A 24,816-nucleotide genomic window follows, 5' to 3' on the forward strand; every position below is an offset into this window, starting at 1 on the left:
GAAACAGACTCACAGACACAGAAAACAAACTTATGGTTACCAAACGGGAAAGGGGGGAGGGATAAATTAGGAGTTTGCAATTAACATACACACACTACTACATATAAAATAGATAACCAACAAGGACCTACTGTATAGCACAGGGAACTACACTGAATATTTTGCAATAACCTATAAGGGAAAAGAATCTGGAAAAGTGTGTGTGTGTGTGTGTATACCTGAATCACTCTGCTGTACTCCTAAAACTAACAAAACATTGTAAATCAACTATACTTTAATAAAAAGAAAATGGCTGAGGTGCGCTAGAATGCAGGAAGAAATCACTTCTAAACTATATTGTCACTGTGCCACGAATGCTCATGCTTCTACAATAACATCTTGCAATCACTCCATTGTTGGTCTTGCTGCATTTGAAAGAAAGGACTTCTACCCCCTAAAAGAACCCTTTATTACACAGCCACTCAGAGTCCTGCAGAGGACTCACACCTTCACTGTCCCATTTGCTCTGGGCTGCAGGTTGGCTACTGCCTTGACTTTCTGCAAGAGCAGCTCTAGTAATTGTTTCACATGACCTTAGACAAACGACATGCTCTCTACTCATGTGCAGAACGAGCCCTGGGGAGTGAGGCCAGGACGGCATCTAAAATCTCACGATACCAGGACTTCCCTGGTGGTCCAGTGGGTAAGACTCCGTGCTCCCAGTGCAGAGGGCCCGGGTTTGATAGCTGGTCGGGGAACTAGATCCTACATGCATGCTGCAACTAAGAGTCTGCATGCCACAACTAAGAAGTCTGCATGCTGCAACTAAGAGGTCCGCATGCCACAACTAAAGATCCCTCATGCCTCAACGAAGATCCCGCATGCCACAACTAAGACCCAGTGCAGCCTAAATAAATAAATATTTTTAAAAATAAATAAATAAAATAAAATCTCACGATACCAAAGTACGGTCTGTCAACATGGGTGGAAAAAAGTTAACTGTTGCCTCAAGCTCTAAGGACACTTCCTAGAGAAATTCTGTGGGAATCCTTGAGACCTGAAAGAATGAGAGATGTTTTTAAAAGGAGTATGGTGGCTCTGTAAGTGTCCTCCCAAGTAACAACAGAGAGAGCAAATGAGCCTCTAGTTCAGAACATCCAGATAAGTGTGACAAGGAACAGACTGTTAATAATGGATAGAATCTCGGGTGCTATGATTGTCATTCGTCAAAAGATTTTTGATAAATTTTAGGTATAGACAGAGTTTTGAGGAAGAGTCTCCTGGCTTGCTCTGTACTTGTTTATTATCTGTCTATTTCCCCAGTGGAATGTAAGGCCTATGAGGAAGGGATTCTGTCTGTTTTGCTCAGTGATATATCCTTAGCACCTAGAGCAGAGCCTGGCCCAGAGCTGAATGAATTCATAAATGAAGTGGACCTGTAGAGGCACATGTTCTGAAAGGCATATTCTTATCTCAGTGAGTCAAAAAGCTGCAGCCAAGGAGACAGAACCCTAATAAGGCTCATATATTGTGAGGAAAAGAGAACAGAATTATTCCAAGTTGGAAAAAAATGCATGTCCAAGACAGAGGTTTGTAAAATACAGGAAAACAGAACGAACTAGTCTAAAAACAAATACCACTGGTCATCGCATCACTCAAGGGCAACCACAGCTAATTGTCATATTTCCTTCTAATCTTTTTAAGAAGATATTTAACATATTTGAAATCATGTTAACTATATAATGTTGTGTACTAGCTTTTTCACTTAGTGTTAATGGCTTAAGTGTTTGCTTAATATCACTTGGTTTTTACTGACAGCAGGACCTAAATCAAGTGAAATCTACCATGGGACCTTGGGACCTTGCACCAACCCTTGTGAATCTCAAAGTTGACCTAAAGATGCATTTTAGGAACATAAGTTCACAGATGACACAGATGTTCAAAATGTAGCTCAAAATTTAGTACAACCCTGGGCACACATATAGACTACATTTCCCAGCCTCCTCTGGAGTTAGCTGTGGCCATGTGAGTTCTAGCCTAAGTGATGTGTGACATTTATAGGTTTGGTCCCGGAGAAGCTCCCATCTATGCTACTCCATTCTCTTTCCCCTTCTGCCAACTGGATGCTATCAGCAATGTGGTCTCTGGATATGACAGAGCTACAAAATGGGAGAAGCCTTGAATCCCTGAACTCAATGGAGGAATCACCCGCTAACCAGAAACATCCACCCTGAACATGAGCAAGAAATGAACTTTGCTGCATTTGAGCTATTACACATTTTTGAGTCTATCTATAGCTGCAGTCTAGCCTACTCGTACCTAATAAAACTCTCATAACCTATACTTTCTCTAATAGAATGAGAAAGCTTATCAGTCACTATGACAAAGATATTGACAGAACTGAAGAATATATTAAGTTGTTCATTTAACAAGCATTTATTACACGTCTACTATGTGCCAGGCATTGTTCTAAGCATTACAGCAACACTCAAATGTGCTAAAATTCCTTGTTTTTCTTCACTGAAAGAGACACAGGATAGGGAATCTCTTTTCCCGGCCCTACTTCCAGTTCTATAACCACGTGCCCTTAATACTGCTCACCTGCTGGCTTACAGATTGCAGTTCAGCTGAAGGGGCCTCTAACATGGGCTACCCTCGCAGGCTGGAAAGGAGCCGGGGGAGGGAGTGGGACAGGGGCTCAAGTACCTGGCACACGCAGCCAGTACTGGGAAAGCTGGCAGAGCCAGCTGTCCAGGGGCATGTCTAGGGCAGGTGGGAAATGGGGCTGCTGTTCACACGTTTCATGTCCGTATCCAGAACGTGAATGGAGGTAAATCTCAGGGCAGTCGAATAATTGGGTTTTGCTTATGCCTCGCCAAAAAATACAAGCCTACATTTCCAACAGGCAAGTAATAAACTCGACTGGGCCCTCCTCCAGGATTTCTGCCTTGTGGCAGGACAGCGCTGGTGCAAGTGTGGGCCCAGGCCCGAGGAAGCGCTGTACAGCATAGCATACCTTACAGCCAGACGAACTAGAATTGAGTCCAATCCCCCATCTGGAGTTCCTGCCACTCAAGGGACCAGCTGTACTTCTTACCAAAAAGAAAGGCTGCCCAAAGGACAAGAAGGGGGGACAACTCTGTGTTCTAAGGACTCAACTTGAAATTCACACCAGAGTAATTTGTAAGATAGAAAGGAAACCCCGAATGTTCCTGAAATGCCTTGCCCTCAGTATCTCGGCAAAAAAAAGCCCAACAGCTCAGTGTTCTTGTTCAAACTTTGTAGTTCTAAACACTCCCAACCCATTTTACAATGTGAAGTCAAGCAAGCAGTGACCAATGCCAGGGTATGTTTAAAAGCAGCAACAGGAGTCTAACAACATTGTCATTTAAAGGAGATTCGGTTCAAGGTGGCAGGCGGGGTAACAGCCTCACCTGGCCAACGGCTCACGAACCTGGCTTTTCACTGAAGGGGCTCAGAGTGAATGCTAACGTCAGTTCAAACACTGACTCTCTGTGCAAACTGTGAGAAACTCATTTAACCTTGGTCAGCCTCTCCCCCAGCCCCATGGGAGGAAACACGGTACAGGAAGTCAGGTCAAATACTTGGAAAATGGCTCCAGCTGGGTCTTAAACATTACAGTTTTGTCCACTGAAAGAAATCCCTGCCCAGCTCTGTGTGCAGGCCCACGAACGGTAGCTCACTCCTTCCAACACTAGTTGAGAGCCTAACGCATGAAAAAGGAAGAAAAACGCAATGCTAAGATTCCACAAAAGTAGAACATAAGTAGTATGGTAGAGAAGATAACAGGACAGCAATCAGGAAGATTCGTCTTCTATCATCTTAGTCATTAACTAGGAGAAAAACCTAGGACAAATTCCAAATAAACTCAGGAACCCTTGTTTTCTTCATTTGTGCCGTGAAAGGGCTGAATTAGAGAAACTTGAGGGTGTCTTTATAATCCCAGGAAATCACGTGGCTTGCTAAGGACTGCAACTCTTATGTGTCCATCTGAACCTCCAATTCAAGGTTTCACATTGGTTAATGCTACGACAGCATGCTATCCGCACACCTAACAATGAAACACACAGAGGCTACCAGAATCACTCACGAGTTTAGTCTCAAGGCCTTTAAGCAAGCACATAGCAACTGTAATAAAATTAACCTCACGGCTTCATCTTAGTTAGGAAGGTATTCTAAACCATGACTATATTTACCCATTGATAGCAACCAGAGTAAGGATGAAACAAGACCCAGGTCAGCCACCAGAGCCAGTCCAGACGTATCAACGATGTCTTCCTCGGGCTGTGCGTTTGCCACCTGCCTCCTGCCCCCGCGCTGGTGAAAAGCCCGCACAATTGAAAGACGCACGTTCTTTTCTCCTTTACCTTTCAGTAACCCGGATTTCAATGGCAGATGTGACCTAAAACTGAAAGTGTCTGCCTGCCAACTTGAACCCTTAACTAGAAATGATGCGACATCACAGAAATCACAGGAACGATAAGAGGCAAGGCATCCACAGCCCAGAAGCCGAGGACTCACCACGTGCTGCCGTCCAGTTTCCCGTTTCTCACCATCCACGGTCCCCAGCCACCACTTTGCTCTTCACATAGCAGAATACACAGTTAAATTAACTACAGAAATGCCAGAAAGCACACATCTGTGGCATGAAAGAAATCACGCAGGGCTTGCAACCTGGGCTGTAAACGATGGGTCTTGCCTCCAGTTAGTCCTTCGTGACACTCAGGCTGTTGAGAGTAGAGCTTAAAAGGAGCCAATATTTAGGCTGCTACTGGTATCAAGAAACTTCACACAGGCCAGTTCACAGCAATAAGGTTAGGCTTTTCCCTATCAGTCATTATTTTTTGTTGTTGTTATTTTTTTCTATTAGTCATCATTTTTATTTAAAACAATAACGAGCGCTAACACCATAGTCTTTACTACACGGCAGACATGGTCCCATACTTTACATAGAGTAACTCACTTAACCTTCACGAGAACCTTTCTGCAGTAGACTAGTATTCTTATCCCCATGTAACAGAAGAGGAAACTGAAGCTTAGAAGAATCAAGTAACTTGCTCAAGGTCACACAGCTAGAGGCAGTGCCAGGGTTTGAACTCAGGCAGTGAGGCTCTGGCGTTCATACTCAGAACCACTATGCAGAACTGCCCACAAAATCAAGGTCCAAGTTCTCCCACCTCAGCTGAGCCTTCAATGGCTCTGGTACTCACAACTTACTACTACCCAACAGTCACTCTCAACAAACGACCTCCCCTCTCCTTCAGAGAGAATACACAGGCTCCTAGCCGTGACTGGTCTGTGGCAGGCATCCTCTTAAAAACCTGCCTAGGGCTCCCCTGTTCTCTCAAAACAAATGCCCTCAGGGCTCTAAGTCCCCCCTCTCCTGCTGCCTCAGAGACCTCACTCTCAGAATCCCCTTTCTATCCTTCACCCTCCATCTCTTCTCTTCCATCTCTTCCCCTCAACCCGGAAGCACATTCAAATATACCACCTGCAAAAAACACCCTAAACCTCCTTTGATCTTCATTCACTTAAAAAATAATTAATTAATTAATTAATTTTTATTTTTGGCTGCCTTGGGTCTTTGTTGCTGTATGCAGGCTTTCTCTAGGTGCAGAGAGTGGGAGCTACTCTTCGTTGCACTGAGCAGGCTTCTCATTGCGGTGGCTTCTCCTGTTGTGGAGCACAGGCTCTTGGCACATGGACTTCAGTAGTTGTGGCTCGCAGGCTCAGTAGTTGTGGCTCACAGGCTCAGTAGTTGTGGCTCATGGGCTCTAGAGCACAGGCTCAGTAGTTGTGGCACACAGGCTTAGTTGCTCCACGGCATGTGGGATCTTCCCGGACCAGGGCCCAAACTCGTGTCCCCTGCACTGGCAGGCGGATTCTTAACCACTATGCCACCAGGGAAGTCCCAATCTTCATCCACTTTTTTTTTTTTTTTTTTTTTGCAGTACGCGGGCCTCTCACTGTTGTGGCCTCTCCCGTTGTGGAGCACAGGCTCCACACGTGCAGGCTCAGCGGCCATGGCTCACGGGCCCAGCCGCTCCGCGGCATGTGGGATCTTCCCGGACCGGGGCACGAACCCGTGTCCCCGCATCCGCAGGCAGACTGCGCCACCAGGGAAGTCCTTCATCCACTTTTAATTCTATAGTTTCAGCCTCTATCTTCCTCTGTGACCACGGATTAATTGCTTACTTTCTCTAACAGGCTTCGATTTCTGCATCTGTGTGTCATGAGGGTCCTGGACCAGAAGGTCTCTGAGGTCCTTCCAGCTCCGACATCTGTGGCTCTTAATGGAGAAATTTCTTGGAACAAACTGAGCTTCTCCACTGTCCCCGGAAGCCCCGAACTTAATTTTCTTCCGAGACTCCCAGCTGTTCCTGCAGCCAGCAGCGCTCTCCGCTTTCTCGCCATTTGTTTTCCAAATCCCGGTTGTCCTTTACGGCGTGGCTTCAGCCTCACCCGCTGTATCCCAGGATGTCCCAATCTTTAACTCTCCTAGGACTTCAGCTGCGAACCACAACTGAGCACTCTCCACTGACGGCACTGTATCCTTCACCTTACTGTTCTGTGGACCTTCATGCCTTCGCCCAGACTAAGCTCTCAGCGAGCAGGGACCAGTCACGTTTCTCTGTAACCCTTAGAGGACCTCACGCTACGTTGGTCAGCAGTAGCTGCTCAGCCATGCTGGCTGGTTGGCTGAGGGTCACCCTGAAGCCACTGAGGAAACCAGTGGTCCGTGTACAAGACTCTGGTGTGAAGGAAGACCACCCCTAGCTTCCACGCCTCTCTTACACAGAAATTTGTAAAACATCAACTTTTTATTCAAAAGCATCATCCAAATTTAGCAATAGGAAAGCTCAGCTAACTCCTTGATTTTCTTCTCTCCGAATCAGAAACTGTTAACAGCCACGTTTCCCTTTGATCCAAATGTAAGTGATCGCAAGTGCTGAAGCTTTCTGGGCCTCTGTTTGACCCGGGTTCTACTTCCACTAACACACATTCTCCACGGTTATTAAGTTCCCTGACTTTTCAACACATATAGCATTATGTTACTTCCGCACACTTGCAACTCAACTTCCAGGAAACATCTGGAATAATATCAGAGAGTTGGTGTTTGATCAAAACTACATCCTCTGCTTTATTCACTTGGAAGTGACTAATTTCAACCCTTAGGTTTGAAGTTGAGCGCACATGGCTGTGTATGTTTCAGGAGTTTGCACCAACAGAGAAGACAGGTCTTCAGTGAAGAATCTAAAGCAGTGTTCACCTCCTCGGCCCTAAGAGAACTACCAAGGTACTGCTCATACCGGGAGTGCTGTTCTCTGTTTGGTAACAATCCTGGGTCACTACTGATGGCTCAAAGTGAATCCCAAGCTTCCTCAAGCAGAATTTTAAACTCAGTTTAAAATTTTGTTTTCAGGGCTTCCCTGGTGGCGCAGTGGTTGTGAGTCTGCCTTCCGATGCAGGGGACACAGGTTCGTGCCCCTGTCCGGGAAGATCCCACATGCCGCGGAGTGGCTGGGCCCGTGAGCCATGGCCGCTGAGCCTGCGCGTCCGGAGCCTGTGCTCCGCAGCGGGAGAGGCCACAGCGGTGACAGGCCCGCGTACCGCAAAAAAAAAAAAAAACAACCATTTTGTTTTCAGTGAATGCTCCACAGCACTGGTGCTCAACCCTGGTCACACGTGAGAATCCTTGAGAGCAGTGGTCCCCAACCTTTTTGGCACCAGGGACCGGTTTCGTGGAAGACAATTTTTCCATGGACCCGTGGTGAGGTGGTTATGTTTCAGGCCGTAATGCGAGCGATGGGGAGCGATGCGGAGTTGGCAGAGGAAGCTTCGCTCGCTTTCCTGCCGCTCATCTCCTGCTGTGAGGCCCCATTCCCAACAGGGGCCCGGGGGTCAGGGACCCCTGATCTAGAGCACGTTCATGAACACCAATCAATGCCCAGCTTCCTTCCCACCAACCCAGCCTTCCAAGATTTCCATTTAATTGCTATGGAGTGAGATCTACACATCAGTATTTTCTTCAAAGCATCTCAGCTATACCGAATGAATTCAGGTAATCTTTTAGGTACGATAAGGGCACTCTGGCTGTGTTTTTGAGAAGGAGTCTTTCGTTAGTGGAAAAACTGGTGAAATTCAAATAAGGTCTCTGTTTAGTTAATGGTATTGTACCAATGTTAATTTCCTGGTTTTGTCTTTGGGCTAAGGTTTTGTAAGATGCTCACTTTAGAGGAAGCTGTGTGAGAAGCATACAGGAACTCTCTGAATTATGTTTGTGACTTTTCTCTAAGTCTAAAAGGAATTCAAATTAAAAAGGTTTTTAAAGGAGTCCTTTATTTTTAAAGATGCATACTTAAATACTCATGAATGAAATGATACGCCTGAGATTTCCTGCAACACAGACCAGTTAGGAAGATGGCAGGGAGGGAGTCGGGTGTGGATGAAACAGGAGTCTTCACAAGCTGATATCTGTAGTAGCTGGGCAATGAGGACAGGAAGGGTATCTGTCTACTTCAGTGTGTGTGTAAAATTTTCCGTCATATATATTGGAGGAAAGAATTCCCAGGTGATTCTAACACTCATTCAGGGCCAAAAAACACTGCTCTGGAGTCCTGAAAATGTGGTATAATGAGCTCTGTCTGGTACTATCAGCTACGAAATACTTTCCCCAGCTCCTTGGCAATGAATTAGTCACTTAATCTTTCTGTACCACACTTTCCTAACTATGAAATGACAGGAATGGAGTAGAGGACCTTTCAAAAAGAAGACAGGAAGCATTAAAAAGCTGATTTTTTCTAAAATCTTATGAAAGTTAATACCATAATTAATTTCTAGCACAGTCAAAAATGATAAGGTCTTACATCCACAAAAGCATTTTCCCAAAGGATGCTCTAAAAAGCACTATTTCTATAAGATGTTAATAGATGTTACCTAAGATAAGGGTTCCGAAACCAAATGAGTTTGAAAAGTGTTGATTTTCTTTACTGTAAGATTCCTAAGAACTTTTAAATAAGATAACATGCACTGTGACTTTCCAAGGGTGGTTATGAAATATGCAGAAAGTCTGACCTTCTTTACATGGAACTAGTTTTATGGAACTTATTTTGGAAAACAATGCTCTAGACCAGTGGTTCCCAAATCCCAGGTAACGGAGAATGGCGTTAGCATCATTTGGTAAGTTTATTAAAATAATGATTCGCAGACCATGTCCTAGACCTACTGGGGGAGAGGAGAATTCAGTATTCAAAGAAAAAAATCCAATAATAATAATTCATATAATCCAATGCATAGTCATGTTTGGGACTTAAGCTCTTCAGATCATAACGTAGTAAAATAAATATAGTATCTGAAAGGCCACACAGATGCCAACCAAAATAAAAGGTCATATTTAATAGTTTTCCATATAAAAGTATTTAGTCCATGAGAGAAGCATACATGCATACAACATTTTATGAAAGGTAAGCAGTAAAATATTGGAGGTGTTGACAAATTTAAATCTATCAGTATAACTAATGACTACTTAGTTGTAGACATACTACATCCTTGAGATTACAAACTGATCATTAATTGCAGTGATTCTCCACCCTCTCCTTGTGTATTTCCTCATGTCTACCTTCTCTTCCAGAGTCAATGATCAGGACTATTTTGTTAAACTCCAGGCAGTGCCATTCACATAAGTGGTTTCTCCACGATGCAGCTCCTGACCTTTTCTTTTTATGACATTACTTTAAGGTAACAGCACAGAAATCCCTTCTTGATTGAAAACTTTGGAAAACGTATTTACTTATACCTTGGTGCTCCCAGAGCTGTGCCATGCAGTGGCCCAATCAGTGATATATTTAAATGCTTAAAAGAGTACCTACTTTCTGTTATTCATAATTACTCAACATGTGTACCACACTCTTTCACTTACTAAGCACTTTCACATGAATTATCTTGTGTCTTTCCTCACAAAAACCCTGTGGGTTTAGTAGGCATAATTGTTTCTATCCAACCAATAAGAATCACCGAGCTTTTCCTGCTAACACAGTGAAAAATATAATTGAGGGAGATGTCAGGGCTCCTGCTCTCAAAGAACTGATACCCGACTGGAAAACAAAATATAAATTACATGCAGGAAAGGGTTGAAATCAATTAATGTTAGCCAAAGCAAATCAGTATGGCAGGACTTCACATACACTAATAACAGTTAACACTTACTAAGCAATTTAATATTCACTCAACCCTGCGGGTCGATTACTAAGGTTAGACCCATTTTTCAGATGAGGAAAACTGAGACCAAGAGAAGTGAAGTAACTTTCCCAAGCAAATAAGTGGTGAACCAGGATTCAAACTCCAGATTAGTCTACTCCGTGGACCACTCTTTTCCACCATCACATTCCACTGCTGGGAAAGACAATCTTCTCAAAGCAATGGGGACAGATGTCAAGACACTTAGATAGAAAATGACTGTTTCCCAGAAAGTTGGGATCATTGGCTCTACACCCCAGGAGAAAAGGACTCAGGAGTCACAGGGAGGCACAAGATTGAGTCAGCCATGATATTTTCTCACAATAAGTTACCTCTTTGATTCGTTTGACCAAAGCGTTCTGATCAAAAGCAACAGCCTCTGCACACTGACGGAGGTGATCCTGATAACGGAGGCAGAGCTGCAGCACCTGCTGAGAATCCAACTTCTCCAGTCTGGTGTTTGTTGGAGAAGTCTGGCCACTCAACAGCCCTTGGAAGCAAAAAAAGAATAAAACCAAATGAGATGGAAATTACTAATAAGCTTGTGAATAAAGTAGCTTAATAACAAGTTCACTGAAGGCAGGGTAACAGGCTTAAATGTAATCTTGCATCTTTTGTAATATACCTGTGACAATCACAGCAACTATCATTTATGGAGCATCTTACGTGCCAAGCACTTGGCACAGCGCCTCCTGTGCATCACTTTTCATATAATCGCTCAGGAAAGTAAATTATTATTAGCCCCGTTTTATAGGCGAGAAACCCAAGACGCCGCGAGGTTAAGTAACTTTCCTAAAGTCACATAATAAGTGATTTCTCCAAGACAGAGCACCTGACCTTACAGCACTACTTTAAAGCATCAGGAGTATAAACCCCCTCTTGACTGAAAAATCTGGAAGATGCACCTACTTAATTCCTTTAACTAATTAAAATGGTTGTCTGAGAAACAGAAAGAGTGTATATATATATATGGAAACTGTTAGGAGGAGATGCAAAAAGGAAAACATTTAAAAGGTGAACAGGATGTCCACTAACACACCATAAGCCTCAACCTTTACATTTTCTTTCAACATCAGTTTAGTTGTGTAACTATTAAATTCCCTTAAATTTGAACAGGACGTTATATTTTCAGAGCCTTTCACACAGAATTATCTTCCCTTTCTTTAAGGTGTGTAGAACCGGATAATTATTAGCATTTACAAAAGATGAAATACCAATGGAAGAGGCTAAATGACGTGCTCAGGGTCACACAGCAAAGTCCTGACTAGAACTCAAGCCTCCTGACTTCTGGTCAAGTGCTTACTGTCACCCTGAAGGTTCACAAACTTTCTGGTGTCAGGACCCCTTTACCCTCTCAGAAATTACTGAGGACCCCCAAAGAGCACTTGTGTATGTAGTTTAAATCAATATTCATCTGTTAAAAATTAAAACAGAAAATTCTTGAATATTTATTAAGTCATTTTAAAAATTAATAACCCCATTACATGTTAACATAAATAACATATTTTAAAGAAAATAACTCTACTCCCCAAAACAAAAAAGTGAGAAGAGTGGCACTCGTTTACATTTTTGTAAGTCTTTTAAATGTCTTGGCTTCATAGAAAACAGCTGGATTCTCAGACTTGCTTCTGCATTTAATCTGTTGCTATTTCACATCATGGAGCCTCTGAAAAACTCCACTTTACACTTGTAAGAGAGTGAGAGTAATTAGCAAATGTCTAAGTATTACTGTGAAAATAGTTCTGACTTCAGAGAATCCCTAGCAGGGCCCTGGGGCTCTCAGGCACTCCCCACCCCGCTGAGAGCAGTAACCTCACACCAGAGCCAGTGGCACAACACAGGTCCTCTGAAATAAACAAGACAGCACGTGCGCTGCACACCATCGGGATGAACTCGCCCACATCAAAGTCTGTCTTGGGATGCCTTCCCCAATCCTCCACTAATCTGTTCACCATTTCTAAAATTTTGTCATTTCAGGGGCTTCCCTGGTGGCACAGTGGTTAAGAATCCGCCTGCCAGTGCAGGGGACACGGGTTCAAGCCCTGGTCCAGGAAGATCCCACATGCCGCGAAGCAACTAAGCCCGTGCACCACAACTACTGAGCCTGTGCTCTGGAGCCCACGAGCCACAGCTACCGAAGCCCACGCACCTAGAGCCCGTGCTCCACAACAAGTGAAGCCACCGCAATGAGAAGCCTGCATACCACAACAAAGAGTAGCCCCTGCTCGCCGCAACTAGAGAAAGCCCGTGGGCAGCAATGAAGACCCAACGCAGCCAAAAATAAAATAAATAAATTTAATTAAAAACAAAAAAGAATAAAAGAGAGTTAAATAAATAAATCAATAAAATTTTGTCATTTCAAAAATGTTCAAAAACGGAATAATCTAACATGTAAACCTTTTGGGATTTTTTTCACCCAACATAATATTGGGTTGGCCAAAAAGTTCATCGGGTTTTTCCGTAAGATGTTACCCAATACCTTAGAGATTCCTCTAAGTTGTTGCATGTATCAGTAGTTTGTTCCTTTTATTTCTAAGTAGTATCCCACAGTATGTACATCCCAGAGTTTGGTTAACCATTCACCCACTGAAGGCCATTTGGGTTGTTTCCAGTTTGGCGACATGACAAACGAAGCTGCTATACAGCTGTCGTACAGGTTTTTGCGTAAACGTAAGTTTTCCTTTCTCTGGGATAAATGCCCAACAGTGCAATTGCTGGGTCGCATGACAACTGCGTGTTTAGTTTTATGAGAAACGGTCAAACTGTTTTCTAGAGTGCCCATAACCTAGCAAATGGGGGGCTTTTCAGACCACCAAAATCTCCTAACCAAATTATCAAGGGCTACCCTACTACTGACAAAGAACACAGTTCCAGGAGTGCAGCCTTCGGAAGAAAGGAACAGCTTTTTGCTGTCAATCGAGGACTGAAGTAGAAGAAGAGTGAGAACGGGGAGTTCTCTGCTAGTCTAGTGCTTAGGATTTGGTGCTTTCACTGCTGTGGCCCGGGTTCAACCCCTGGTCCAGGAACTGAGATCCTGCAAGCCGTGCAGCACAGACAAAAAAAAAAAAAAAAAAAAAAGAGTGAGGAGGCAATGTGGGAAGAGGAACGAATGATTCTGTGCCACCAACAGTGGGCCAGGATAACGCAAAGGCCATAAAGGAAACACTGATATATCCAGCAAGATAGAAAACAAGATTCCTCATGGCAAAAACAATATAAGTTAAAAACAACAACAACAAACAAACAAAAAAACCCACTGCTACTCATATCACAAAGGGTAAGCTTCCTATTGGATAAAGAGCTCCTAGAAATTGGCAAGAAGAAATTCAGCAAAAGAAAGACAGACAGAGGATGTGAATGGCGTTTCACAGAGAAGTAAATACCAAGGCCTCAACTCTAAGATGCAGAACCTCACTCATAATAAGAAAAATAGAAATTAAAGCTTCACCTCAAGCCCATATTACACCTATCAAATAGGTAAAAATCCAAGAGTGTGATAAAAACTCTCCAGGTGGAACTATAAGGAAACAGGCATTGCTGATTTTTATGTAAGTTGTTACTGCCATGGAGGGTGAGTTGGCAAAGATATCAAAATTACAAATGCATGAAGTCTCTAATGCAGCAATTTCTCTACTAGGAATTTATATATACATTAGCACACATGCTAAATGACATATACTTACGTATAAGAGTATTCACTGTAGCAGTGACTGTAATAGTAGAAGCTAAGCAAACACCTCAGTATCCATCAGTAGGGAGCTTGCTAATTAATCAAGGAACATCCATAAATGGAATTATGTGACCACAGAAAAGAATGAGGAAGGCACATACTCACATGGAAGAATCTCCCTAAGATATTAAGTAATAAAAGGAAGGCACAGACTTCCCTGGTCGCGCAGTGGTTAAGAATCTGCCTGCCAATGCAGGGGACACAGGTTCGAGCCCTGGTCCGGGAAGTTCCCACATGCCGCGGAGAAACTAAGCCCATGCGCCACAACTACTGAGCCTGCGCTCTAGAGCCCGCGAGCCACAACTTCTGAGCCCTCACACCACAACTACTGAAGCCTGCACGCCTAGAGCCCGTGCTCCACAACAACAGAAGCCACCACAATGAGAAGCCCGCGTACCACAACGAAGAGTAGCCCCTGCTCGCCGCAAGTAGAGAAAGTCTGTGTGCAGCAACGAAGACCCAATGCAGCCAAAAATAAACAAATAAATTTATTAAAAATAAAAGAAAGGTATATAGAATAGTGTATGGGGTGTGCTACCACTGTGTAAAAATTGGGGAGGGGTACAAATAAATAAAAACATATATTCATATTTACTTGCATTGTCATAAAGAAACTCTGGAATGACTCCAAGAACGAGACAGTTGGAGAACAAGGGTAGGGAGGGAGAATTTCAGAGTATACTTTTAACATTTTTAAAACCATATGAATGTATTTCCCTTTCCAAAATGTTCACATAAATAAAGTCATTTTAACAAAAAGCAGCCAAGGTCCTTCTCATCTATCAGTGATGTCCTCTTGGGTGTTCTCTCCCCTTCCCCACCCCAAATATCCCCAACTCTGTCCGTCAAAACCAGTTCCCTATCTTTCATGCTCACCAGGGCCTATATGGCTGGATGTACCTTCAAACAGTATCTTCTCCAAGGTGATTAAAAGCCTAACAAACTGTGAGCTGCTGGAGAACAGGGACCATGTTTTACTTTTTATCCCGTGCAGTACAGCACCTGGTACATAAAAGGTTCTCCGACTAGGCTAAGAGGATGCAGCTCTGTTGCTGGAATTCCAAGGGAAGAGTGAGCTGAGGGAGACTTTAGGAGGAAAAAAGCCTTCTCGGGGTCCCTACTCTGTCTTCTCCGCATATACTTCGGAGTGAGGCGTGGTCTCAGTCCGCATCTGCTCCTCCCAGGTGAGTGAGGAAGATTTCCAGAGGCTGCACTGAAGAGCGGCAAGGCGGAAAGCTGCAGGGCCAGCCCAGGTCACCAGAGGCCTGAAGCAGAGGGCCCCAAACCCAGCGTTAGCTCTCAAACCAAAACCCTGACTCTTCCTCTTAAAAAGAAAAAGGTGGGGGAAGTGGGGGGAAAGTTGCCAAGTCTAGAAGGCACACTACGGTGTTCAAATCAAGCTGCCCAGCCAACTCCAAAGTTAAAGAAATTACACTTCCAATCACCCTCTTAAAGCACAATTGCACCCTCCCCCAAATCACCTAAAAACAAAGCCCAGGTACGTGGGTCTATCATCAGAATGTGCTCCTTAGACTCACAGGAATCTCTGAAAATCTGCCACAAATCCTGCTCTAGAACACAGAAGAAGCAAGACAGAGAGAAAAAGATGGGCCACTTTTTCTACTCCTGAAGCTACAGAGCTATGGCAAGACAGGCCAATCCTACAGGCAACGAGTACAAAGTTTTCCCATCACTCTCAAGTGTCAGGAACCCGTCTCCCCCATTTTGATGACTGACCCACTCCTATATCTTCTGATAAAAGGAAGAGGGAGGACAGAAAGCTGGGTAAATTTAGAGGTGGTAATTATTTTCATTTTCAGAAGACCACATGCTGCCAGGCCTCCGAATTGTTTTTACTCTGAATGCACATTCAATTTTTTTTTTTTAATTGTAGACGCTTTAAATGAGGCGTGTGCTCTCCTGCTCTCTCAACCCCTACCTGAACATGGACAGCCAGCTTCACTCACTCCCATTACCGGCCCGGCCTCTGAGGGCCTCTAGGCTTACACCTCGGTTTCAATCCTTACTTACCAACTCTAATAATAACCTAAACCCTTAGCTCAGGTAACAGAGAATGAACCCTGTATCCCCTTGAAATTATCTTTTGTATAGTTTTATAAATGGTCTTTATGGTTAAGTTTTTTTTCTTTTTTTACATTACATAAATTTTCAAACATACAGAAAAGTAAGAAAAAAATATATACCCAGATACCATCTAGAATCAGCAACTGACATTTTACCATATCTACTTCGTCTTTGTTTTTTTCTTTTCCTGAGCAATATGAAAAAAATTAAAGATCACGACACTTCATCCCTAATACTCCGTTCTTCTACGTATCTATGGTTAGTTCATGTTAAATAAAAGTTTCTAAATTACGTCTTCTTTATTGTGCTAGGGAACAGGGCCATTACCCTCCGTTTTCTAATTCTTCTTTAGCTTAAAACAGTGATGCATGCAAAGTAGATGTTTATTGAGTTAAAAACATGATTTAATAGATTCCATATTTGCAAATGGTAAACACTGGAGACATTTCCTAAGGCCTTGCTGAAACCACTTTGTTTATACAGGAATGGAGTGGGCTCTAGGGAATGGGTGAGGACCAGGCCTGAATATTACACAGACCCAGCAAATTGCCATCTGTACCTAGCTCTTTGTATAAAGTGTTGAGTGGAAAAATCATCAGGTTAGAAATTTGGAAAATATTTTGCTGAGCAATCTTTTTCTTTCTGAAATGTCAGGTAGGAAAAAAAAAAGTTTTTCTAAAGTATCGTACAGAGCCATATGGGTATTAACCTCTGCTATTATCAAACTGAATTCCTTAACTTTTAGACGTTTAGCTGCTTCCAGGACTGGAAATGAGTACTGTGAGTAATGGGCTCACATCTGGATAACAGTATAACAAGCTCCATTTCCTCTTACAGAATCCAGAAAGCAGAATGTATGTAACTTTGACAAAAGTTACTGTGAAGGTACAATTAGGCAACAGATAATTAAAAAAGAAATCTCCCCCCAAACTAATAAGGGATTTTTGACTCTGCTGGTCACAGTATATTTCAAAGTCAAAAGCACATAAACCATGTGTATTATTTACCTAATATGAACTCTAGTTCTCAAAGGCACTCTCTCACCTTCCCTTAAAGAAAGGGAAAAGTCTAAAAACACCTGACCCACCTGGACAGGACTTTATGATGTGTGTTAGTGATCAATTCCTTTGGGGTATTCAGAAAAAGGGTGCCCTCCATGACTGGTTCCCTTAGAAACTTGTATCTCCATTCAGTCACCTCAGAGGCACACCAATCTCACCCAGGAGACGCAGCCACTCAGAATGGCTACCATCATTGTTTTGGTTAATCTATGTGGCAGAAGAGACTGCAAGTATAGACAGCCCTAGAATAACAACCAACCTATCACAATGTTTGGTGTGGAGAGAAACAATGTTCCCAGGATGTCCCTCCTAACGGTTTCCAATACCTACCAGAGGGCCAAGAAAGAAGAACTTCCTCACTGAGGTAGTGCTAAAGACTGAATGTCTGTGTCCCCCCCAGAAGTCATATGCTGAAACCTAATGTGATAGTATAAGGAGGCAGGGCCTTTGGGAGGTGATTAGGTCATGAGGGTAGAGCCATCATGAATGGGATCAGTGTCCTTATAAAAGAAACCCCAGAGGGTTCAATTGGCCTGTCCACCATGTAGGACACAGCAAAAAGACTGCTGTCTGTGAATCAGGAAGTGGTCCCTCACCAGACACTGAATCTATCTGCCAGCACCTTGATCTTGGACTTCTTAGCCTCCGCAACTGTGAGAAATAAATTTCCGTTGTTTGAAGACATCCAATCTGTGGTATTTTGTTACAGAAGCCCAAATGGACTAAGACAGGGAACAAGGGAAAATGTGATTTGAGCCCCATTATTATTTGAGCTGTGTGAATTTGGACAATTTACCTTATACCTCTGAGCCTCAGTTTTCTCATGTAAAACTGGGATAATAATCACCTCCCTTTTAGGGTTTGCCTAGCATACAGGATCCTGATAAATATCTGTTCCCTTTAATCTTGCCTTTCTTAAGACTCAGGAGGTAAAGGGGCACTCAGGCTTGGAGGGAATCTATGGTAGGTTACAGAAAGCATTTCATCCCTCTAGGTTCAGGCACCCATTGGTCCATGGTCAACGGCCCTGGTTTATGGTACCAAAGAAACAAGAACAGCGGATGTCAACAACCAAAAGTAGATACAGCTTTTACAAAAATGATCAGTAACCACAAATGAGCCACCTCACTACCCTCAAGGAATCCTATCCACCGTTATGAACTTAGCTTTTTAAAATCTCCTCCCAAAGAGTTAAGCAAAAGGTTCAACTCATCGTCTTCCCTCAGTAGTTCCCAGGTTCAAAGCCTTGCTTTCCTGTTGAACTTTCAGGCCAGGGAAGGGAGGCAACATGACATAATGAAAAAAAGTACAAGCTCTGGAGTCAAATAGACCTGGGAATTTGAATCCAGGGATTGCCATTTACCACTTGTGTCATGTGAGGGTAGTCACTTAACTTCCCTGAACTCAAACCCTTCATCAATAAATTAAATACTATGCACATTAAAGGAGTACTGTGAGAATTATATCAAGTTATGCCTGGCAGAGTATCTGGCACAGAGTAGGTACTCAACTCATGTTAATTTTCTCAATGTCCCCAGGTCCCCAACTACCAACTCTTGCCACAATCAAATAAGCAGGGTTTCAAATCTGGCTGTATGACTGGCCAACCCTACCATATATGAATATTTGCTAGCACCTCCTTCTATAAACCAGCACTGTAGAAAATAATAAAGAAGTGATCCTACACCTCAAGCAGATTACTAGAAGAAGCGGGAGTTAAATACAAAGAACGCAGATATAAATAGGGACTAAAATGAAATAGAACAACAGAAGCCCAATTCAAAAATGGGCAAAGGACTTAAGTAGACGTTTCTCCAAAGATGCAAAGAAGTCAACAAACACCTTAAAGATGCTCAACATCACTAATCCTCAGGGGAATGCAAAAAAAATCCCACAACAAACAAAAGAAACACACACCACGAGATACCACTTTTAACCAACAAAGTGGCTATTACCCAAATAGAAAATAATAAGTACTGGTGAGATGTGGCGAAACTGAAACCTTTATGCATTGCTGGTGAGAATGTAAAATGGCGCACCCACTGCGGAAGGCAATATGGTAGTTCCTTTCAAAACGAAACACAGAGAGCATTCAGGGAAAATGGTAGAATGGGAAGCACCAGGAATCTGTCTCCTCGCCTAAACAACAATTGCACAGGCAGACTCTGTCTGATGTAACTATTATACTTTGGAGCTCTGTAGTCTATAGAAGGCTTCAACTTCCAGGGGAAGGCCTGGATGGTAAACTGTGGTTAATTTCAGTCACTTTCAGCTCTTAGCACAGCAGCACCTATCCATCCCCCAACCCCTGTGGCAGGCAGCTGTGAGCAACTTACACACAGCTTTCAGGAGCCAGGGTGGGCAAAAAGGACCCTATCCTTCAAACATCAGGGGTCTGTATTCTGACCACTGATTGGTTCTTCTGATCACAATGGTACAGACACGGAGGCAGTGGCCACTGTTGTTGCACATCCTCCATTATTGCAGGCCCCTCACTCTCCAGCTAAAGTGACTTCCAGGGGACTTAAAGGACTGGTACTTTTTTCCTTCCCTTTCGTTTTTCTCTTTTTCCCCTCTTGGAGCTAGACATTGAACATGAGAACATTCAAAAGCAGCCACATATTTGGGGGAAATCAGAAAGTCACTGTGCATGCCCAGGAAAGGTACAGGCTCAGAAAAGATCTGGGAAGCCCTAATCCTCAGCAGAGAGATAGCCTACAACAATCAAACAAAAGCCAGCAAACCCTGGAGAAGAAGCAGCTGATTTCTGGAGTTACCTCACTGTTAAATTCAATGTCCAGTTTTCAACAAAAAATCACAAAATCCACAAGAAACAGAAAAGCATTCCAAGGTACTGTCCCAAACAACAGAAACAGAAAAGGATCTGATGGCAGATCTACTACACAAAGATTTTTAAACTGTCTTAAAGATGCTCAAAGTATTAAAGTCAAGAATAATGAGGTATAAACAAAATGGAGATATCTCGAGAGACAGAAAACCGAAAAAGAAAGAAACAAAAAATTTTGGAGCTGAAAACTATAACTGAAATGAAAATTTCACTAGAAGGATTCAAAGGCAGATTTGAGCAGGCAAAAGAATCAGTGAACTAGAAGTAGGACAATGGAAATTGCCAAGTCTGAGGAACGGAAAGAAATAAGATTGAAGAAAAGTAAAAAGAACCTAAGGGACCTGTGGGACACCATCAAGCAGAACAACAAACAAACTGCAGGAGTCCCGAAAGGCCTTTTCTCTTGAAAAAGGCAGAGAAAATATTTGAAGAAATATTGGCTGAAAACTCCCCAAATTTGATGAAAGGCATGAATATATATATATCCAAGAAGCCCAACGAACGCTACGTAGGATGAACTTAAAGAGATCCATACCAGGACACATTATAGATGGTCCACAACTTATGATGGTTCAACTTGATTTTTTGACTTTACGGTGGTGCAGAAGCAATACACATTCAGTAGAAACCATATTTTGAACTTTGATCTTTTCTCAGGCTAGTGATATTCAGTATGATACTCTCTCAAGATGCTGGGCACCAGCAGTGAGCCACAGCTCCAAGTCAGCTATGTGATCAAAATGATATACTTACATCCATTCTGTACCCATACAGCCATTCTGTTTTTCACTTTCAGAAAAGTATTCAATAAATTACATGAAATATTCAACACTTTATTATAAAATAGGCTTTGGGTTAGATGACTTTGCCCAACTGTAGGCTAATGTAAGTGTTCTGAGCATGTTTAAGGTATACTAGGCTAAGCTATGGTATTTGGTAGGTTGGGTGTATTAAATGAATTTGTGATATTTTCAACTTACGCTAGGTTTATAGGAAAATAACCCCATTGTAAATTGAGTAAGATCTGTATAATCAAACTGTCAAAAGTCAAAGACAAAGAGAGAATTTTGAAAGCAGCAAGGGAAAAGCAACTCATTCCATTCAAGAAATCCCCTATAAGATTATCAGCAGATTTCTGAACAGAAACTTCACAGGCTAGAAGGCAGTGGGCTGATATATTTAAAGTGCTTTTATGTTCAAAACTGTCAACCAAGAATCCTATTTGCAGCAAAGATATCTTTCAAAAGTGAGGGAGAAATTAAGATATTCCCAGATAAACAAAAGCTGAGGGAATTCATTACCACTAGACCTTACCTGCAAGCAATGCTAAAAGAAGTCCTGCAGGTTGAAATGAAAGGATACTAAACAGTAACTTGGAACTATATGAATAAATAGATATCTCAGTAAAGGTAAATACACAGAAAATTATAAAAGCTAGCATTATTATAACAATGGTATGAAACTCCACTTTGTTTTCTACATGATTTAAGAGACATATATTTTTAAAAATTATTAGTTTATGTTTTGGGGAAATGTATAAAGATGTAATTTTGTGACATCTACAACTGAAAGGAGTGAAGATGGAGTTGTAAAGGAGCAGAGTTTTCATGGTACTGAAGTTAGTCTGATATAAATTCAATATAGAGTGTTAATATTTTAGTATGTTAAATATAATCCCCATAGTAACAACAAATATAATAGTTACAGAATATACAAAAGAAAGTAAGAAAGGAATTTTAAGATTTCACTACAAAAAAATCAACTAAACACAAAATAAGACAGTAATGCAGGAAATGAGGGACAAAAAGCTATTAGGCATAAAAGAAAACAGAGCAAAATGACAGAAGTCCCTCCTCATCACTAATTAAATGTAAATGGAATAAACTCTCACATCAAGAGACAGAGATTGGCATTATGGATTTAAAAAACAAAGGATAATCCAACCATATGCTATCTACAAAAGACTCACTTTACATCAAAAGACACAAATAGGTTGAAAGAGAAAGGATGATAAAAGACATTCCAGGCATATAGTAACAAAAAGAGAGCAAGGGTAGTCATACTAATTCAGACAAAATATACTTTAAATCAAAAAAGTTTATAAGAGACAAAGAAGGACATTATATATTAATAAAAGGTTCAATACAGCAAAATACATAACAATTGTAAACATTTATGCACCTAATAACAGACCATCGAAATACATTAAGCAAAAACTGACAGAATTAAAGTGAGAAATAGACAGTTCTGCAATAATAGTTGGATATATCAATACCCCATTCTCAATAATGGATAGAACAATCAGACAAAAGATAAGAAAACAGAGGACCTGAACAACACAGTAAGTTACTTACATCTAATATATACAGAACACTCTACCCAACAACAATAGAACACACATTCTTTTAAAGTACACATGGGAATATCCCAGGACAGTTACAAGTTACAGATATCATACCAAGTATTTTCTCTAATCACAGCAGGATGAAGTTAAAAATCAATAACAGAAGGAAAACTGAAAAATTCAAACTTGTGGAAATTAAACAACCAATGGATCAAAGAAGAAATCACAAGGGAAAATTTTAAATACTTAGAGACAAAGAAACCAAAAACATAGTATACCAAAATTTAAGGGATGCAGCAAAGCAGTGTTAAGGGGGACATTTATAGCTACAAAAGCTTACATTAAAAAGGAAAAAAAGATATCAAGTCAACAACCTAACATTACAACTTAAGGAACTAGAATAATAAGAACTAATATAGAAAACCTTACAGATTAAAAAACAATTTTAGAACTAATATCTGAATTTAGTAAGGTAGAAGGATACAAACTCAACACACAAGGGCTTCCCTGGTGGTGCAGTGGTTAGGAATCCGCCTGCCAATTCAGGGGACACAGGTTCGAGCCCTGGTCCAGGAAGATCCCACATGCTGCAGAGCAACTAAGCCTGTGTGCCACAGCTACTGAGCCTTCGCTCTAGAGCCCTCGAGCCACAATTACTGAGCCTACGTGCCACAACTACTTAAGTCCGTGCACCTAGAGCCTGTGCTCCTCAACAAGAGAAGCCACCTCAATGAGAAGCGTGTGCACCATAACGAAGAGCAGCCCCGCTCGCTCCAACTAGAGAAAGCCAGTGCACAGCAACCAAGACCCAACACAGCCAAAAATAAATAAAATAAATTTAAAAAACCCAAAATGTTAAAAAAAAAAGTCAACACACAAAAATCAGTTGCATTTCTATACACTAACAATGAGCAATCCAAAAAAGATATTAAGAAAACAATTACATTTACAAAAATATCAAAAAGAATAAAATACTTAGGAATTAACCAAGGAGATGAAAGACTTGTACAATGAACACTCCAAAACACTGCTGAAAGAAGTTGAAGACATAACTAAATGGAAAGACAACTCATCTTTCATGAACTGAAAGACATAATATTATTAAGATATCAATACTACCCAAAGTGATCTACAGATTCAATGCAATGCCTACCAAAATTCCAACTTTTTTTTTTTTTTTTTTTGCAGTATGCGGGCCTCTCACTGTGTGGCCTCACCCGTTGCAGAGCACAGGCTCCGGACGCACAGGCTCAGCGGCCATGGCTCACAGGCCTAGCTGCTCCGTGGCATGTGGGATCTTTCCGGACCGGGGCACAAACCCATGCCCCCTGCATTGGCAGGCGGACTCTCAACCACTGCGCCACCAGGGAAGTCCCAACATTTTTTGCAGAAATAGAAAACCACATCCTAAAATTCATATGGAATCTCAAAGAAACCTCAGTAGTCAATCCTGAAAAAGAAAAGCATAGTTGCAAAACTCATACTTTGTCATTTCAAAACTTACTACAAAGCTACAGTAATCAAAACAATGTGCTACTGGCATAAACACAGACATACAGATCAACGGAACAGAAGAGAGAGCCCAGAAACAAACCCTCACATATATGGTCAAATGATTTCCTACAAGGGTGTCAAGACCATTCAATGGGGAAAGAACAGTCTTTTCAAGAAATGGTGTTGAGAAAATTGGATATCCACACTCAAAAGAATGAAGTTGAACTCTTATCTAACATCACATACAAAAATTAACTCAAAATGGGTCAGAGACCTAAACTATAGAACTCTTTGAAGAAAACAAATGGCAGATGCTTCACGACATTTGATTTGACAATGATTTCTTGTATATGACACTAAAGATACAAGCAACAAGAGAAAAAAAACAGACAAACTGGACTTCATGATAATTAAAAAATTTTATGCATCAAACGGCACTATCAACAGAGTAAAAAGACAGCCAAAGGGTTAATATTCAGAATACATTTTAAAAAATCCTAAAACTCAACATAAAAACCAAATAACTTGATTCAAAAATGGTCAAAAGACTTGAATAGATATTTCTCCAAAGAAGATACACAAATAGCCAATAAACACATGAAACGATGCTCAAAATCACTAATCATATGGGAAATGCAAATCACAACTGCAGTAAGATACTACCTCACACTCATTAGGACGGCTACTATCAAAAAAGCAGAAAACAACAAGTGTTGGTGAGAATGCGGAGAAATTGGAACCCATGTGCACTGCTGATGGGAATGTAAAATGGTACAGTCACTGTGGAAAACAGCATGGTAGTTCCTCAAAAAATTAAACATAGAATTACCATATGATTACCAGCAATTCCACTTCCAGGTATATACCCAAAAGAAGTGAAAGCAGGGTCCCAAAGTGATATTTGTACACTCACGTTCATGGGAGCATTGTTCATGAGAGTTAAGAAGTGGAAGCAAACCAAGCATCCACCAATGGACGAATGGATAAGCAGAATGTGGTATATACATACAATTATTAC

At 41.7% G+C, this 24,816-nt stretch overlaps 1 protein-coding gene across 2 annotated transcripts in view; it reads right to left on the reverse strand.

Annotated features, from left to right (window-relative positions):
• The window catches only part of BORCS5 (BLOC-1 related complex subunit 5), a 98,658-nt gene that overhangs the window by 22,828 nt on the left and 51,014 nt on the right, over positions 1 to 24,816 (reverse strand). For both annotated transcript variants that reach the window (XM_079938177.1, XM_079938176.1), the window contains exon 3: positions 10,569 to 10,726. In XM_079938177.1, the coding sequence (XP_079794303.1) occupies positions 10,569 to 10,726 (158 nt within the window). The remainder of the gene's footprint in view (positions 1 to 10,568; positions 10,727 to 24,816) is intronic.

Source organism: Stenella coeruleoalba, assembly GCF_951394435.1.
Source record: "Stenella coeruleoalba genome assembly, chromosome: 11".
Classification (NCBI taxonomy): Eukaryota; Metazoa; Chordata; class Mammalia; order Artiodactyla; family Delphinidae; genus Stenella; species Stenella coeruleoalba.